General features: G+C 48.8%; 3 protein-coding genes across 3 annotated transcripts; 1 reads left to right on the forward strand and 2 right to left on the reverse strand.

The window, feature by feature from the left end:
* Window positions 1-336: 336 nt before the first annotated feature.
* On the reverse strand, window positions 337-1,824 carry DFJ58DRAFT_689328 (ferritin-like domain-containing protein). Its single transcript, XM_041383366.1, has 5 exons — window positions 1,651-1,824; window positions 1,378-1,597; window positions 1,218-1,317; window positions 1,043-1,147; window positions 337-991 (listed from the first exon to the last, which is right to left on the reverse strand). The coding sequence occupies exons 1-5, from the start codon at window positions 1,751-1,753 to the stop codon at window positions 608-610; spliced, it is 912 nt and encodes a 303-aa protein (XP_041238968.1). The 5' UTR covers window positions 1,754-1,824; the 3' UTR covers window positions 337-607.
* Window positions 1,825-10,785: 8,961 nt separating this feature from the next.
* On the forward strand, window positions 10,786-13,838 carry DFJ58DRAFT_811066 (uncharacterized protein). Its single transcript, XM_041391456.1, has 6 exons — window positions 10,786-11,040; window positions 11,098-11,208; window positions 11,259-11,675; window positions 11,732-12,104; window positions 12,142-13,211; window positions 13,269-13,838. The coding sequence occupies exons 1-6, from the start codon at window positions 10,807-10,809 to the stop codon at window positions 13,362-13,364; spliced, it is 2,301 nt and encodes a 766-aa protein (XP_041238969.1). The 5' UTR covers window positions 10,786-10,806; the 3' UTR covers window positions 13,365-13,838.
* Window positions 13,839-16,117: 2,279 nt separating this feature from the next.
* On the reverse strand, window positions 16,118-17,966 carry DFJ58DRAFT_811079 (uncharacterized protein). Its single transcript, XM_041391457.1, has 13 exons — window positions 17,564-17,966; window positions 17,414-17,487; window positions 17,331-17,363; window positions 17,183-17,279; window positions 17,101-17,132; window positions 17,024-17,051; window positions 16,936-16,968; window positions 16,803-16,879; window positions 16,683-16,749; window positions 16,546-16,626; window positions 16,382-16,492; window positions 16,211-16,331; window positions 16,118-16,162 (listed from the first exon to the last, which is right to left on the reverse strand). Exons 2-12 carry the CDS (start codon window positions 17,483-17,485, stop codon window positions 16,279-16,281), a joined length of 684 nt encoding a protein of 227 aa, XP_041238970.1. The 5' UTR covers window positions 17,486-17,487; window positions 17,564-17,966; the 3' UTR covers window positions 16,118-16,162; window positions 16,211-16,278.
* Between the last annotated feature and the right edge of the window lie 20 nt (window positions 17,967-17,986).

Genomic DNA, 17,986 nt, shown 5'->3' on the forward strand with positions numbered 1-17,986 from the left:
ATATGTGTAGGCATGTCAGCCCATGTCAGCCTCCAATTCATTCAAATTTGGCATTGATTCCCTGTAGGCTTCGTCAGTGGGTTGATCAAACCACAAGGAAGTTGGAAGAAGACGGTATGCATTACCTAGAGAGTGAAAGGGAGGTAACACCAACTGGTTCGGAACCAGTGGTGACTCGGAGTTAGTCGTCTCATGCACGTATAAGTCAGTGACATGAATACTCATGAATTCATTGATGTCGATGAATGTCTATCTTCCTTCTATGATACTATCAGGCTGGTCTGCCTTATGATGCTCATCATAAGGAAGATCGATAGTATTATAGTGGAGATGAAGCGCCAAAGTGGATGTTTAGACTCAAATTGGATTGGTACTCGCAATTCGTCCTCCGAGCATGTTTTTTCCGGAGTTGGCCGCACGGGTCACTGTCAGAACGCTCTAACGAAATCATCAAGATAAGGAAACAACATGTGTCCATCCGTACGTATAAGTACTATAGGGAATGTTCTTGCAAGTAGAATCCATGGATACACTAAACACGAACCAAAAAGAAAGAACGAAAAAAATATACAGTAACGTACTACACTACAATCACAACAGAAGCACTTCACCGTGACAGTTCGTCCTTGCCGTCAGAATTGAAGTCAAAACTCAAAAAGGCGGGTCCAGCGATCGTCACGTTGTCAGTCACCGTGTCATTACTGGAAGTGATCACAGGGAACACGACACCCAGTAAAGTTGATGGGATATCAACTGTATTTTGAGAGCTCAGTGGCACAAAAGTGGCCCCGAGCCCAGCAATGAACGCAACATAGAGTTGCTCAGAGGTCGTTGTTGCGTTAAAGGAAACTTGGACGGTCTGGCCTGGCTGAGCACCGGCAGGGAAGGATAGTGCGGGGAACGCTTTCACAGGTAGTGGCATGTTAGAGGAAGGACATGACACGATGACGCCCGATGCGAGTGTCCACACGTGATTGAGGTCAAGTGGGGTCTAAACGGACATATTTGAGTAGCGATCTTTAGCGACAGCATGGTGACATACGTCAAACGCGGTGTTCCATGGGTTAGCTTTCAAAACCGCCGAATTAATCCACGCTGATTGTCTTGCTTCAACAGCTAGAATAGCAGCCGAGCCCGTAATATAATCCTGCAAACCATGATGAAACAAACACGCAGTCACGATATCAATTAAACCATAGAGTTTGTTTACAACTTACCGATTCCGACAAGAACTGCGCCGCACCAGAATATGCTGAAACGCCGACCGTCTCCAACATGAAACTAGTTGTTACGAAAGTCATTGGGTCCGTGTCAGGGCTAACGCAACGGCAGTCTATTCAGCAAGCTATGAATTACGTTCATAAAACCTCTACTCACAAACTGTAGGTGCATGGCTGTACCGCCTGATCACCAATTACGCTCTCTAGGAACGACACGTGGGTCGACTCGTGTTGTGAGATTTCGTCCCATCGTCCACGCGCCCAGGTAGGCAGGTCTGCATCGAGGAAGTCCTGCTGGGTGTACTTCTGCAAGCCCTGTATGTAAAAGGCATTTTCAAGGTGTTCAAGCGTGAGTGCGAAATTCAGAATTTGAATGTCTGATAACGCGATGACATGAGATCACGGAGAATGGGGTAAGGAATGAACTCACCTGTTGGGGTACTGCTATCATCACGTTTGGCAGGTGCGGCCACACAGAGCTCGGGGAGGGCAGCAACAACCAGAAGAGTTAGAGAAGCTGCGGCGAGCTTCATGATGCTCGACCTTTTCGTGAGGGGCAAAAAATGAAAACGGGCGTTAGAGATACATGCCAGCTTTATAACCCATATGGCACAAAAGATAAACCGAACAATTGTACACCGTCATTACTTAAAATGAACTTCGCGATGTCAGCATGCCTATGACCGCCTGCGAATCTTTTAGGGGACAAGCGCCCGACCCAACGTTCGACCAGAATGACATAACAGTATGTCCTTCGTTCTACTTTGATATATCGTTATTTTGTTGACTTATGATCGTTGCTTGGACCAGTGTACCGAGACTGCCATTGTCATTTTATTCAGCGCACGGCCGCAATTCCGGTTTCACTTGTCCAGTAGGAACAAGATCACTTTTCGTTACACGAGCCGACACCCGCCCTTTCACCTCGGACATTTGCGATACCGTCCTTGCACGACGGCTATTTGTTTGAACAAGCTCGGCAATGATAGAGGCCACGCGCACTATATCTTGTCGGCATTGAAACGTTTTTGGGATGTTACTTACCTTGAGTGACCAAACGTTGGCACTTGATGCGAATCACTGCAGCGCGACGCCAGTAGCGCCGTTACGGCGTAGGGTTGGGTATTGTCTAGACGGCTGTGCAACTTTACTAGAAGTCTTCCTAGTAGAAGTTCCGGAAATACCGGAACGAAGGAGAGTGGCTACAGAACTTCTTCGAAGATATTCTTGGTCCATATAGTCTTGGTGACGCGGGCCACGGCCGACCTGGGCCTCTGAGAGTCGAACTTCGGTGGTTACTGCCAACGAAGGGTAGCTAATGTACACGTGTCACATGAAATTATCGGATACTCAAGTACTCACCAATCATTTGTTGCTATTGCATGTCTAACGTCCACCACGTCCGTACTTTCCTCGATGTGCACTATTTGCACCTCTTCAGCGAATGTGAACAACAGGATTCCCTTCAGCATATCTGTTCAGGTATTGTGGAACAGCTCACGAAGTTACTGGTTCACAGGAACACGTTAGACTCTCCTTACAAGCACGGTGGGTTGCGATCCTCAAGAGTAGCATAGCAGCTGCGATTAGTTGAGTGGCACTTGCCCACTTGACTGGTGATCGAAAATTGAGTGCGCGTGGCCAGTACACAGCTGCAGCTTATCTTGCCATGAATCGAGATTTTTTTGCTTCAGAGTGGTGAGCTCAGTTGACGCGTCACACGTGCACACATTCAAAAACTCCGCACCTCAAATTTACATAAAGTTCAAACAGCAGGGGTCGAGACGTCGACACATCAATATATAATAATTTAATGATGCCTATAGTGGTAGTCAGAGTAAACGATTATGAAGCGATTCTGCGTGTGATTACGAGACGATACAAAATTCGAAAATCGCGTGAAAATCGTGATCCAATTTGAATTTAATAGTAGCATGGAATCGATAAATATATTGGAAATAGCGTACTTAAGTGGAAGTATCATAGGCGGAACTATAGAATCTATACATAGGTACATGTGAGCGCGCAACGATACGATGTCAGGTTTCACTCAGTGGGCGTGAAGGTGCGTTTTATCGGATTATTATGTGAGTCAGTGACAGGGAGGATGGCCACCTAGTCACCAATGCGCCGAAGACAAAGAAGCGAGAGTCCACAGCAACCTATCACGCACAGTGATTCACCTATGCCAGCGCCAAAATTTTCTGCCTGAGCCATGGGTGCTGGTATAGTGCGGATTTGAGAGCCTTGTGCTCCCGCTACAGCTTGACCTTGTTGTGTTGAACTGTCAGCTTGTTTGTCGCTCGTGCTTTCCATAGCTGCAGCCACCTCTGCCTCAGACGGAGGGGAAATACCGTATCTCTGCAAGATTTGTCGATCGGTGATATCAAGGACGGGAAAATATTGAAAATGACGAGCGACTCACGTCTTCATCGCGACTCGGAGCAACATCGACAGGACGTATCGAGGTTCTCACAGAAAAGAACTTGAAGTTCCGGCGCTGGGTCTTGAGCGGGATTTCTTGTGCATTGACAGGTTTAGTTCTGGGGCGGAGGAAACTGAACAGGTTGTGTAGACGAAGGCGAGACGGTGTGCCTGCGACTGGAGCGGAGTCGCGGCGTGGGATCAGGTTTGTATCACCCCAGAAGTCATTGCCCTGTACCACTGAGTGTCAGGCCAGGAAGCGCTAAGGGAAAATGAACATTACTAACATATTTTCCAAATGCACTGTTGTAGGACTGCTGTCTGGATGCGGGAGAGGAGTCACATACCTAAAAATATGAATGAAGAATGTATAAGAATATTTCCAACTGATTGACGCACCCGTCTAGATCGAGCTGCGCCGCCTGCGCGTCCCTGGGATAGAATGAAATTAGTAGTATGGAAATATATAGACATACGCACGCTACCATCCTGCTGCTTCAGCGCTGCGTCCAAGCTCCATACATAGACCTTTGCATCCGCACCAGCACTGGCAAAGTATGTCCCATCAGGGAACATGGCAAGAGCCCAAATTTGGTCGTCGTGCAAGAGTGGGTCCCCGACCGCCTGATTGGTCTTAAGGTCCCAGATGCGAACTGAACGGTCCTTCGATGCGCTGACGAGATGGCTTTCATCGAGGGACAGACAAAGGGAGTTGATGCTGCTGGTATGACCCCGGAGGATGACGAGCTCCTTACCGCCAGTCGATTGCCATTTCCTAATTGTGCAATCCGATGATGCGGAGAATATCTGTGTACCATCACCAGACCAACATAACGACCATACCCAGTCGTCGTGCCCATTGATCTCGACGAGGAGCTCGCCATCAGTTGACCATACACGAATCATCTTGTCCGCACCGCCGCTTGCGAATTTATCGCCCTGTGGGGAGTATCTAACGACATTCACCCAACCATGACCGGTAGCTACCGGGTGTGCCATTTGTCGGCCAGTACGCGGGTTCCATCGTCGTACTGGTGCCGTCGTGCGATCCACTTACTATCTCCACCCCACTCGGAGACCAATGTAGGTACCTCACTACATCACGATGAGCCTTCCATGGATCCCCGACCGTATTCCCCTCCTTTGTATTCCACAATTGAATTTTGCCATTTGTGCTTCCACTCACGAGCATTGTTTCATCTGGACACAGTGCCATCGAGATCACCACCCCGCTATCGCCATGCCAAAGCTTCCCTCCAGGCCCTCCGTCTTCTGCCGCTTGACGAATTGAGCTATCACACGATGCGCTCAGTATATCGCCACTAGTGCCCAAACAAGCAAGGCTCCATATGCATGCGGAGTGGCCCTCAATGACGTATTCTGGTGTCAAACTTCCTGCTGGGCGTTCTGGCGTTGGTTTCTTCCACGACGTGGTCCGGGTATTGTGGTTGACGAAGTAGGACCGACCGAGCGGTGAGATGTACCATTCGTACCCAGTGACAAGATCTCCTGGTACATCTATATGTAGTTGTGAGTTACTCACTCCCAGTGCCAAATTCATCACTGACCCAGTCGGACTCCTGGTGAAGGTCGCTTTTCTGAAGCCATCATGAGTGTAGCATCTTGATATTTTGGTTTGTCATCCAACACCTGGAACATTAGCCATCCAGGAGGGAGCGCTTCATTCCCGCCTGCTTCTTGTTGGGTCGGTTACTTAGTGGACGTCACAATACGATGGCTCACCTTTCCAGAGTGCGTCCTGGAAGTGCTGTACACCATAGCGAGGTAGATCCTCTGCGCTTATCGGAGGTGTAACAAGTGTTGGAAAGTCCGTCCAGTCTTCCAACGTGCCTGAACCGACCTCTTCGCGTGGCATTATATCGACTGAGGACGTCTTGGAATAAACACCGTGCTATAACAGACAGAAGTGGGTCGACGGAAAGTGGGTTGCAACGACCAATAATGCACAGAATTGATAATTGGGAGTGTGGACGAACATTGAAGGTGATAAAGAGGTCTGCTATATAGTCAGTCAGTAGGTCACTTATGCAAAGCCGCAGTGCGTTTCGAAACACCTGATGCGGCAAATGAAACAAAGTTCAATATAATCGATATCTGGGGCCATCAGGCAACAAATGTTGCCAATCACTGAGCGCTGCAGCGTTCCAGATCTAACCTGTACTTACGCTACTAGGCTAAGTCGATTTATCACCACCATCCATCTTACTAATAATAAGTAATTATGTCAGGTACCTGATCCCGTTACTCCCCACACTCGAATAGCCGTGTCGGACATATGGTCTTCAGCTTCAACCCCCAAAGGACAATAAATTTGATTTTTTGGTTTGAAAAACCAGCAGCTATGTTCTACTATACCAGCAGATAAATCAGTAAATAAGCAGTACCCTGCACCTGTGGTTCTAACGTACCTGATCTCCTGATTCTCCTCGATAGTGACTTGTAATCATGGATCCGGAAATTGTAGGCACAAACGGAGCAAGAAAGGTGTGAAGATCCAATAATGGCATATACTATGTACCGATTTAACCTGGAGCGCTCCGCAACACGTCAAGAAACAGGATTCTAGAATAATAAATCGGTGATCAGCGGATATAGCGCATTGTATATTCTGACGCGATATAGACAGGAAACGAGGTTGCAAGGGTATGATGCAGGCAAGGCTTCGACATGCCCGTGCAGTTGATAATGATGGGACTTTAAGAATGTATGGCTTGAGCAGAGAAGGAAAGGATACTGACCCGGGGTATCAGCTGCCCAGAACACCTGGCGAGTAGTGCGACGGCGGCCGACGATGAACAAAATGAAGATCAAATCCGCAGTATCCTATTAATTATCACATACGACATACGACGATTCTTCTGTGCCGTCAACGTAATTTTGCTCCTGAGCCATTTGTGTGGGTTGTCCTTGCATAGCAACACGAGTCCCTTGCACCCCTGCTATACCCCGACTTTGTTGCGTCGAAGTGTTGGCGTTCGTGTCACTCGTAGGTTGCATAGCCGCAGTCGCTTCCACATTAGTCTCAGGGGTCATGCCAATTCTCTGTAAATGTATTTCGATCGTCCCAAAGGCTCCCCTTCGGATGGATGATGATGAGTACCCTCGCGTCTTCAGTTTGAAAAGGAGAAACATCGACAGAATGTCCGGAGCTTCTCAAGCTGAAATTCTAATGTCGGGGCTGGAGCGGTATTTGTTGGGGAGGATTTGCGGGTCGAGTGCCGAAGCGCAGGGAACCAAACAAATCGTGCAGGCGAAATAGGGCGAAATACAATGGGCCAGTGAGCGCAGATGAACTAGAAAGCGTGGAATTTGTATCATGGTTTACAGCATTGTTCCAGAAGTCACCGCTCTGTATCGGTGTCAGCTGAGCAGCCTGAGGAGTAGATAAAAGATGGGACGTCACTGACATATCTTCTCGAACCTATATTGTTACCCAGCTGTTTAGGTATGAGAGGCGTTACAGACACCTAAAGAGGTAAATGAGGGAATGGTGAAAGAGAAGCAGAAATGACCTGCTTGTAGGTTTTTGCGTTGCAATCATGTGCACTCTGAGGGAGACCGGAATTACGCTTAGAAGCACAGCTGACAGCAGCACATAGTACACACTCTAACTTGGTCACTATCGCGTTTGAGCACCGCCTTGAGGCTCCATACATAGATTTTTGCGTCCGATCCAGCACTGTCGACATATTGTCCATCAGGAGACACGGCAACGACCAAGAGTTCATTGTCGTGCAAGAGTGGTTGGCCTATCGGCTGATTTATCTTGAGGTCCCAGATGCGAACCGAACAGTCCATCGTGCGCTGACAAAGTGGTATTCTTCGGGAGTCAGACGGAGGGAGTTGACGGTGTTCGTATGATCTCGAAGCACAAGAAGCCCCTTCCCATCAATGGTCCGCCATTTTCTGATGGTGTTATCCAACGACGCAGAGAAAATATGTGCACCGTCATTGGAAGTACTAACAGAACGACATTACCCAATCGGCATGCCTCTTGATCTCGACGAGCGGCTCGCCGTCCTTTGATCATACGCAGATCATCTTGTTCATGCCGCCACTCGCAAACCGTTCGCTTGATAACTAGTCTCTATCGGTAGTGCGATTTGTCGTTCAGTATTCTGGTGCCGGTACCATCCTGCGATCTACTTGCTATCTCCACAGTATTCAGAGAAAAATACAGGCACCTCACTGCATCAGTAAATATGCTCCTTCCCCAGCTTGCCGACCATGCTGCCCTCCTTCATGTTCCATAGCCGTGGTACCAAAGCAGGTCAGGCTCCAAATGCATTCGGAGTGAGCCTCAATTATGTACTCTGGTGTCAAGCTCTCTTTTGGGCGTTCTGGCACGGGTTTCTTGCCTTGAGTGCAAAGAAGTGGTACGCAGGGGTAAGCGGGGAGGGTGGGGATGGTGGGTGACGATGAAGAGACCTGCTAGATGGTCAGTCTCACATGCTGTACAGCAGTGTTCCGTAAGGGGAGCCCCATACCTAGAAGCAAGCTGTGCTCACACAGTACACACAGAACGGTACCTTTTTGAGTCTCAGCGGTTATACCATATCTCTGCGATATGTCAAGGTCAAGGGGACCGAGTATTGATGGTGCCAGTTGACTCACATCGTCATCGCGGGAAGGAGCAATATCCACAGGAGGGAGATTCCAACCTCGGGGCTGAATCGGTAATTGTTGAGGAGCATTAGCAGGTTGAGTGCTGAAGCGCATAGCACCAGACAAAGGAAATAGTGGACCTGTGAACAGAGCCGAACGACGAGGCATGGGATTCGTATCATGGCCCCAGAAGCCATCGCCCTGCATTAATGTTACTGTTACCATAGGCTAGGAAGCACAGGAAAATGAAATATTACTGACATAACTTCCTAATCCTCTACAGCCGCCCACCTGTTTGGGTACGGGAAGAGCGTCAAAGACCTGACGAGATAAATGAGCGAAGCACGAAAGAAAGAGATGACCTGCCTTCAGCTTTGCATTCGACTTCACGATGTCACTGTGTGCACTCTGAATGAAACAAAAAATCCTTTAAGAAAAGACGTCGCCAACAGTGATGCATATACGCACGCCAACCTCGTCACCACGCTGCTCCTTAAGCACTTTCTCGAGGCTCCATACATAAATTTTAGTATCCATTCCAGCACTGGCGACATGATCAGAGTCATGAATCCGACATCGTGCAAGGGCGGGTCTCCCATTTGCTGACCGACTGGTCTCGAAGTCCCAGAGGCGAACTGAGCAGTCCATGGATGCGCCCACAAGATATCATTCATCCAGAGATAGACAGAAGGACCTTACACTGTTGTCATGACCCCGAAGAACGATGAGGTCCTCCCCATCATTCAACCGTCATTTTGGGATGGTATGATCTGATGACGAGGAGAAGATGTATGCACCGTCCTTGCATCAACATAACCACACCCAGCTTTCACGTCCTTTGATCTCGATCAGCAGATCGCCGACCACACGTGAATCATCTTGTCTGCACCGCCGGTCCCGAGCTTGCCGCCTCACGGGGAGTATTTGACAGCAGACACCCAAATATAGCTGGTCTCTATCGGTAGAGCAATTTATCGGCCAGTATCTGGGTCCCACCGCCGTGTTATGCTGTCCTGTAATCTACTTGCTATCTCCAGGATGTTGGGAAACCAATGGAGGCATCTCAATGCATCAGGATGCCCTTCGGCCAGGCTCCGCAGCTGCACTCTGCCGTCTGCACGTGCAGTCACGACTGTTGTATCATCGGATGACACTGCTACGGAGATGACCACTCCTCTATCGCTATTCCAAGCCTTTCCTACTGGTGAATTGAACAATCGCACAACGTGCTCATTATATTGGAACTAGCGCCTAAGAAAGCAAGGCTCAATATGCACGCGACGTGACTCAACGAGGTGCTCCTGCGTTAAGCTTCTTGTAGGACGTTCTGGCATGGTTTTATTCCACGAGGGAGTCCTAAAGTTAACAAAGTAGGACCGATGATGAGTGGCCGCTCACATCCGGGAACGAGATCTCCGCATCTACACTCAACCATGAGTTCGTCGCTCTCAGGAGCTCTTTTTACTCACCGAGTCACGGTCCTGGCAAAGGTTGGTTTCCTGAGACCACGAACAGGCTATTGTCTTGATAACGTGTAACGCCATCCGGCAGTTGAAACTCTATCCACCAAGCATTTCGTTCCTGGCTGCTTCTTGTCGAGCTGTACAGTGGGTATGACAATGAAGTTGCTCAACTTTCCATTCTGGCGACACTGTACGCCTTAGGCTTGTGGATGCTAGCAGAGGACGATGAAGCGAGAGCCTGGGAGCGCTTCTGGCTCTGCTTTTATTCGGTTTGGTAAAGTCCTTGACCCGGCCTCGTTCCTCCTATAAAGATTATTTTTGGCGTATGAGTTTTTAATAAAAGACAGAAGCTATTTTTGCTAGTAATGATGATATGAGCCTTTCGCCAGTCTGTGACAACGAGTCAGATCTTCAGAGCTCCATCAACGCATCAAATTGATCGATGGGGACGAGGAGAGAGTTAGTAATAGTGGGGGTGATTGGGAGACCAGATAAGGCTTAGATGATAAAATTTGCACGCCGTGGTTGTAAGCGCCAGTCGAGGCTTGGTTTCAATCACATGTTGGAGGCAGTATTCAGTCAGGGTGCATTAGTTTCGTCATTCAAAACACCGGGAGTCTGATTGCATTTTTTTCTCTCTTGTAGACCGAAAAGTGGCTGCGCACTCTCGCTAATACGAGCCTGAGCAATGTCCACATTCAATCAAGGTATGTTATCTGAATTTTAATCACGGTCAGTGGGCAGAGCGTTTAAACTGTGATGGAATGGGGAAAACTCGCCCGATCGAGTGTCACGCTCCTAAATATCAGATATTGGAACGCAAGTGGACAATGTTTCATTACAGTTGGTCAGTTTCGCTTTGCCAGAAAACGCCGCTCACGAAGGTATCAGAAATGAAAGATGCATGTTTGCTTGATGCTTGACACGTTCAACGTTGGCCAATTGGCAACGGGTAGGTTCGTGCGCAGAGGATCGATGAATTAGGTAATTATTACATAAGCGTTGAGTGGGTTGTAGAATGCGGCTAGAAGGGATTGATGATAATTTACCTTGACCGCCGTACGTTTGCAGCGATGGCCCCGACTCAACCCTTCTCCTCTCCCCATGTGCACCCGCCATATCCTTCTCTCTACCTTTATCCTCTAAATGACACTTTCATTCCAAAGCATATCTCCCTTCACAATGGTCAGCGCGTAAAGATCGGGCGCCAGACAAACACAAAGACGATCCCAGGAGAGAGAAACGGTTATTTTGACTCAAAAGTACTAAGTAGACAACATGCAGAGATTTGGGAGGACAGTGGAAAGGTGTGTCTTATTCTGTGTTTTTCGGTGGAAAGACTAACGGACGTGGCGTTCCGGAAGATATACATCAAAGACGTGAAAAGTTCTAACGGCACTTTCATCAACGGCGAGCGACTCAGCCCAGAAGGAGTAGAGTCCGAGCCGTTTGAGCTCAAAAACGATGATATCGTGGTATGTTTCTCCTCACTTTTCCCCGTCTGACCCACCCAACCCCTTGACAGGAATTCGGTATCGACATCATTGGTGAAGACAACAAGACCACAATCCACCACAAAGTCGCCGCCCGTGTCATGTGTGTTTTCACAGATGAAGATGCGCACCTCGCTGCCCGCGTAGAGGCCATCCCATCATCCGTCTCTCTTCCTCCCAATATCCCCTCTGTCCTTCCTCCCGCCACTTCATCATCTGGAAGTAATAATAACTTTAGCTTTGCACATCCGCAGCGCCGCCCTGCCCTTCAGAGTCAACTCGGTGGTATGGGCGGCAGTATGCGACCACCAGGCAAAAATGGCCTAACCTTTGACCACATATTAAGTAGGCTTCAGGGCGAACTCCAGAAGAGTCGCGAGACTGGCGCAGAACTGCATTCCCTAAGCACTGCAATGAATGATATTCACGACACGCTCGGTGGCTCCGTGGTCCGTCTTCCGTTACTCTCTATATCCTTACATACTGACTATCTCCATTATCTCAGCCCCAAAACCTACCGCACTTCCCTCAATCACTCCCTCCCGTGCGTTCACAACAAACATCGACAAACTCTGCACCCGTACCCGCGCCTGCCGCGCCCGCAAATCCAGAACCTCCTGCGCCTCCCCCGGAACACCCTGCCCTTTCTGAATTGCGCACAGAGCTACACGAGACCCAAGCCAGCCTCGCAAGCCATGTCAACAAGGTCCGCGCACTCGAGGACATGCTTGCAGAGCACGAGGCCATCAAGGCCGAGGTTGCAGCTCTCCGCGACCTCATCCACGCTTCATCCGCACGCTCCCAGCACGACAATGGCATGAACGTAGACTTGGAGCGCGGTCGCCATGCACAAGACGATGATGAAGCATCTAGCATTCGTACGATCACCCCGCAATGAGTTGGAGCGCGTCGAAGAAGAGGACGAGAGCGAAGAGCAGGATGAAAGTGAGGAGGATCGGGAGCGTGCACGGAGGAGGGAGGAGCTGGGTAGGCCACGGACGCCGGAGCCATCGGGGATGGGAATGGACGAGGACGAGCTTGTGCATGCCCGTGCATTAAACGCTGAACCTTCGACATCACGATCACGGCCACGGTCTCCTTCGCCACAGCCATCGCACCCTGCACTAGACGAGCTCTCAGCACGACTACTAGCTCTCAGTGGACGCATAGATAGCGCTGTGGAAGTCAATCATTCCCTAGCTGCGCAACATGCTGCCGCTCAAGACACGATCACTGTGTTGCAGGACAAGATCACTGCGCTGGAGGCATTGGTTGCAGACCGGCAGCTCGAGACGCAGATCGCTGCAGCTGTGGAGGCTCAACTCGCTAAGGCCGTAGAAAACGCGGTAGAAGCCCAGCTTCGCGCACAGAAACAACAGCAATCAGATCCTGCAGAAGGGTTGACTGCGCTGATGGCAGAGTGGAAGAAGGGCGTAGAAGGGCAATGGAGCACAGTGCAAGAAGAATGGGGCGCAGAGCGCGAACGGCTACGCCGGGCCTTTGAGGGGCTAGAAAATGGACTAGACGCACGGGTATCGACTGTCGTTGCTTCGCATGTACAAGCGCAAACACACGCAAGACTTCAAAACGGTGATCTCAAGCTGCACACCACGAACGGGACGAACCCTATAGGTGGAGGACTGGTGACGCCTCCGAGTCCTGTGAGCGTCGCTTCTAATCCTGGTCGGGGGAAAGCGCGAAGACGAAGACGTTCGAGATCTCCATCTGTGTCTTCCATCGAGTTGGACGATGATGCGCACAAGAGTGGAAATGGGATTGTGAACGGGAATGATGCAGGTCGATCACGATCTCCTTCGCCTGGACCGTCGATTGCGGGGAGCGAACCTGAGGGAGAGGGTGAGTTGGAGAAGCACGAGGGCGTGCAACCTCTAACCCCAGAATCATCTATCACTGATGCCGGGGGTACGGATACTGTGGAGAAAAAACCGCAATTACAGATGCAGACGCAAACGGAAGCTCAACGAGTAAGTATTTTTGTTTCCACACGCATTCAACCACTGGTGCTAACACCTTGCGCACAGCTGCATTCGGCATCAACAACGATAACAGCTGCCGTTGGCGTCCTTGTCTTGAGCGTCGCGGCTGCTGCCGTGCTATATCGCATGAAACCAGAATAAGCAAGTATTGAGGGGGTGAGGAGTGCGTATTTTTCTATTCCCGCTCCCGTTTCCCAATGTGCTATTTGCAATGGATAAAACGTATCGAGTATCAGGTATTCTGGTGTGGAATGTGCATGCATCGGACGGTTCGGGTGTCTCATCTGTTTGTCTGTTTGTCTGTCTGTCCCTCGCTCTCTTTGACGCATCGCACTCATTTTTTCAACTTCATACTTCAATATCCTTCGCTATGGCATATCACCCCAACCCAACCCCATACCACCCGTTCATGCACGCATTCACGCATCGCATCGCATTACAATTATTTTATCCTTTTTTTTCTTCTTTTCTTTCTTCTGTCACGCTTGTATTGAATTGTTTGGGCTGCGTTCTTGTCGTTGTTTATGCGTTCTTTTTACTTGAAGTATATACGTATTTTATTCATGTCTGCCTTTCTATGCGCTCTCAGTTTTAATGACAGTCATGACTTTTTTATTTGGGGGTATGAAGTATGTGGTGATCGAGGGGAGCTCGGAGTAAGTTTTACTGCCTCAGTGTCAGGCGAATGGTCGCGACGGTCGCAAAGATGGAAGGAACGATTGTTTTCATTTTTCTATGATCTAGAGACTAACTCAATTTTTTGCAAAAGCACATCATTACAAATTGTCCTTCAGTGCGTCACCGTCGCGTCGCGTCTCAAGACTGATTATGAGGCCTGCCGCTCAACTCAACTGTGCCACTGCTCACGAACATCAACCGACAGACTAGTCCCCTTCAATTTATTTTACACCATCATGATCAATCAAGGACAAATTGCGGGTTCCAGTCTACATGTCGACATTTATGGGTAGGTATATAAAACGGTACCCGAGTGCCCCGGACTACAGCTAGAGAAATAACAAAATTTGCCATTTTGCCAGACCGTTGAAACTTGGCAGGCATCATGTGCAACTCCAAAAGATTCAACTGAACTCAAGACACCACAGGTAAAATAAGAGCAAACACCGGAATCTACCTAGATCGAAACACCGAAGCAACACCTGAAATCGCACAATCAGCATCGGTCATACGCAAGAGAAATTTGTGACCCTGACATTTACTGCTGCGGACCCGCACAATTTCTCTTGTGAACAACGAGGTTGTACGAGTGCGTGAATTGCTGGTTGCAGGTCTCGCAAGGATATATGATGGACATATGCAACGCTTTCACATGTCTTGTGATGCTCTCCTTTTTCAGCGTCATGTTGCAGCAATTCCACGAGCACATAACGCGCATGGCATCTGGACCGCGAACTTGTCCGCGGGTGACCAGACTTTCGATCGTCATCAGGAATTTCTGACGATCCTCCTGCTCCCTCTGCAGAATCACAAACATTTCGTGTACTTCACGTTGACTTTGCATTTGGGACGACCACTAACCAAACAGAACAGTGAGTGGATGCAGACATTCGTTCCAGAATAGAACACAACCAAATACTCCGCCAATAGCGGTCGATTTCAACAAAGCATCCAGCGATAGCTTGTGTAACGGATGTGGATGCAAGACAACGTTCACGCAACGTTGTCACTCGGGCTGAGGTGTCTTGCAGTATTCTGAGTGTGACTCAATGTCAGGTGAATCCAAGCATACACCGATAGCGTGGATACCTAACAAAGGAATCTCTTCTGGACTGTTCAACAGGATCTGAGGCAGGCAAGGCGTTGCACAATTCGCGGCTCAGTCGATCGAGTCGTAAGATCATGCCATTGAGGTCCGCCTGATTCTGGTTACGTCTCTGTAGCGACCTTTGAAATCAAGAAACGTGCTCGCAATCATACAAGCTCTCACATCTATAGCTTGAAGGCCTGTCAATAATCCACCGATAGCTGCTTGCATCGGAGCACCGACAAGTGGAATTGCACTTGCAACAGCCTGCACCAATGGCAATGCTAGCTGGGCCATGTCAGAAGCTTCGCGGGCAAGGGTTATACCCCCGGAGTGTCTAGCGGATGGAACATTGGGGGAGGATTCGAGACCTGGTTCTCTGCTGCTCGCAGAGTGTACTAGCGATGAATTCGCAGAGAGAGTTGGTGATGGAAAGGAAAAGGCGCTAGGGATTTGTACATGGATGGAGTCATCGCCGTCATGATCGGTGGTTGTCGAGCTGCGTTGTCTGGGTTCGTTCTTTTGGGGCGCCTCAAACGAACTGCAATGATCTCGCCCAAATCCGTGACAAAACCCTTGACATAATCCTTGACCCGCTGCGGAGGGAGCATTTCGTCAGAGGATAGTACTAGGTAAGAGGGAATACAGGCAAAACAGTACCAGGTCTATTGTGTTGGGCGGCTATGCAGGATACAGCATGATGCACAAGCCTCGTGTATAGTGGCTCTCCATAGCCTCACCACTCAACCTAGTATACAGCAGTGCTGACGCTGTGCCTCATACTTATTTCTCCGTTGTTTGTGCGAGATACTGTTATGTGAGCGAAGAATTGAATGAGAATATTAATACGAGTGCGGGAATGTGACGCTAAACCTCAGTACGATTTGAGAAGGTAAACTTCATCCATGCACGTAGAACCAGCAAAAATAACTTAAGAAGAGGTGTGGATGGATACAATTGTGGGGGCTGGGGATCCTTGCCGAATATGCAAAACTACCCTTCTACGGTCCCTGGGTTTGTATTGACAAATGCGATACTATCATGGCCTTCAGGGGTTTGACACGTGTCCGCAAGTGGGAACATTCCGTCAATGATCATAGAATCAGACTGAGGGCTTTGCCGCAGATTGAATAAGATACGGGAGGCTAGCACTCCGTGGATCACAAGTTGTGGTCTGAGAGAAGTCAGCAAGAGAACCTGTAAGATGAAGGAATGCACTGACGCATCCAGGATGTTAGTGTATGTGCTCAACAGGTTGAGCATTTTAGTAAGTCCTGTGGATCCAAATGCCTAAAACCTCACAGGAACAACCAGGGCGACAACAATATTTGTGAAGGATACCACTGAATGACTTTTGTTAGACCTGTATGAGTTCATAAACAAGAGGACGTACTTATGATGCAGGTCATGTATATTATCCCATCGCGATAAACTGTAGTGACGAGGGGAGTTCGAACATGTTTGTAGAAGCTGAATCTCTTATATATCGTAAGGATCATGAGCACTGTAACATCTCAAGCTAACAGCTCCAGTATTAATAGCATCAACTTGAGTTACCTAGCTCATAATTGATCAAAAAACCATACTGTATGGAGCTACCCTTTCCACTTCCAAACACGCAGCCTGTCGGGTCGGTCCCTACAGCAGGTTAGCACAAGTGCTCACTCCGAGTCGATATCATAAAGCACGGATACCTGGAGGGTTAGTGAGAAGGAAGGTGTTCACAACTTTTGACACTCCAACAGCCCCTAGAATTGAAAACTGTCCAAATGAAAATTTGAGTTTGATCGGTGGATCATCAAGTTGGTACTTACTGCAGCAAGAACGAGAAGCCACTTCAGCAATTTCTTGTTCTCATGCCAAAAGGCATATGTGCGAAAAATAAGCAGGCCTGCAGAGTAGATGATAAGTATTGGTTCAAAACGATGAAAGCGCCATCAGGCCGACCTTCTGCAGCGATGATGCTTGTCATATGTAAACCTTCATGAGTGTTCAATATCCACGTTGAACTCGAGTCTGTCCTAGTGCTGCTTACCGTATGAGACATTATTGAAAGTCACACACTAAAGGAACAGTCAGTGAGAGTCTAATTCAAATCACAAGTTCACAAACACTTGTGTCGTTGGACCGATTAGTCACCGCAGCTTAAATCTCATCAAGGCGCGATACATGAAGCAAAGACTCCGCGACTTACCGTACGTGGTCATGGCAGTACCCATCAAGGTGACATGACGAGCGAGGGTATACGTAACTCTAACAACGTCCCACTTCCTTCCCCAGATCAACTGGACCTGCGGGCTAACTTAACGTGCATCGGAGTCAAACCAAACAAGGTCACAAACCTCTTGGGGAATCGTCAAGCAGTAGTCGAAGATCTAGGTTCGAAGATGAGGAGGGCATTAGGGATGGTCGTTCAGACACTTACCACTGCTGCCATCGCTCCAACTATCTCCATCGTCAGACAGACAACGTGGGTGCTAGTAGTAGTGAAGCGCATACCTGTGAAATAATATGAATGTGCAAAGGTATTGAAACATGAGCATTTGTACTACGGGCTGAAAAGCGATGGATTCACCTGCGCTGTCTGATAACCTACAGTCGTAGCTGACATGGCGAAGATGAAAGTATTCCTGATGTGCTAACTTTCATCTGCATGCCGTTTAATACGGCGAGTCACAGCCCCGAATCCAGCACTACGGTTCATCAGAGTTGAACGTTAACGTTGAACAGTGCACCGCAAACTGTTCCGCAGGCATCCTTGTCATTGATTACAAGCTTTTGCTGCATTTGCAGGGATACAGTGATGCATCACCGATAGGCCCACCTTGGGCGCACCACTGCATTTTTTGGCTGTGGGAACTTTGTCACTACAGCTCCTGGATCTCAATATGTCCCTGAGTTTTTGGTAGTGTTTGAGTAAGGAGCAGCCACTCGTTGGCAATGTTGTCGCAGGAAATGACCAATTTGGTACGTCCATGATAACGGCATGCACTCGTTT

This window comes from Suillus subalutaceus (genome assembly GCF_016647625.1).
Source record: "Suillus subalutaceus strain FC151 chromosome Unknown DFJ58scaffold_137, whole genome shotgun sequence".
Lineage (NCBI taxonomy): Eukaryota > Fungi > Basidiomycota > Agaricomycetes > Boletales > Suillaceae > Suillus > Suillus subalutaceus.

Coding starts and splice junctions, on each gene's coding strand:
- DFJ58DRAFT_689328 (XM_041383366.1), bottom strand. CDS start 1,753: ATGAAGCTCGCCGCAGCTTCTCTAACTCTTCTGGTTGTTGCTGCCCTC. Junction 1,318..1,377: donor CAGCCATGCACCTACAGTTT/GTGAGTAGAGGT, acceptor CCGTTGCGTTAG/CCCTGACACGGACCCAATGA. Junction 992..1,042: donor CATGGAACACCGCGTTTGAC/GTATGTCACCAT, acceptor ATGTCCGTTTAG/ACCCCACTTGACCTCAATCA.
- DFJ58DRAFT_811066 (XM_041391456.1), top strand. CDS start 10,807: ATGGCCCCGACTCAACCCTTCTCCTCTCCCCATGTGCACCCGCCATAT. Junction 11,209..11,258: donor TCAAAAACGATGATATCGTG/GTATGTTTCTCC, acceptor ACCCCTTGACAG/GAATTCGGTATCGACATCAT. Junction 12,105..12,141: donor TGATGAAGCATCTAGCATTC/GTACGATCACCC, acceptor AGCGCGTCGAAG/AAGAGGACGAGAGCGAAGAG.
- DFJ58DRAFT_811079 (XM_041391457.1), bottom strand. CDS start 17,485: ATGCGCTTCACTACTACTAGCACCCACGTTGTCTGTCTGACGATGGAG. Junction 17,133..17,182: donor TACTGCCATGACCACGTACG/GTAAGTCGCGGA, acceptor ATGAGATTTAAG/CTGCGGTGACTAATCGGTCC. Junction 17,052..17,100: donor ATCGGTCCAACGACACAAGT/GTTTGTGAACTT, acceptor CTGTTCCTTTAG/TGTGTGACTTTCAATAATGT.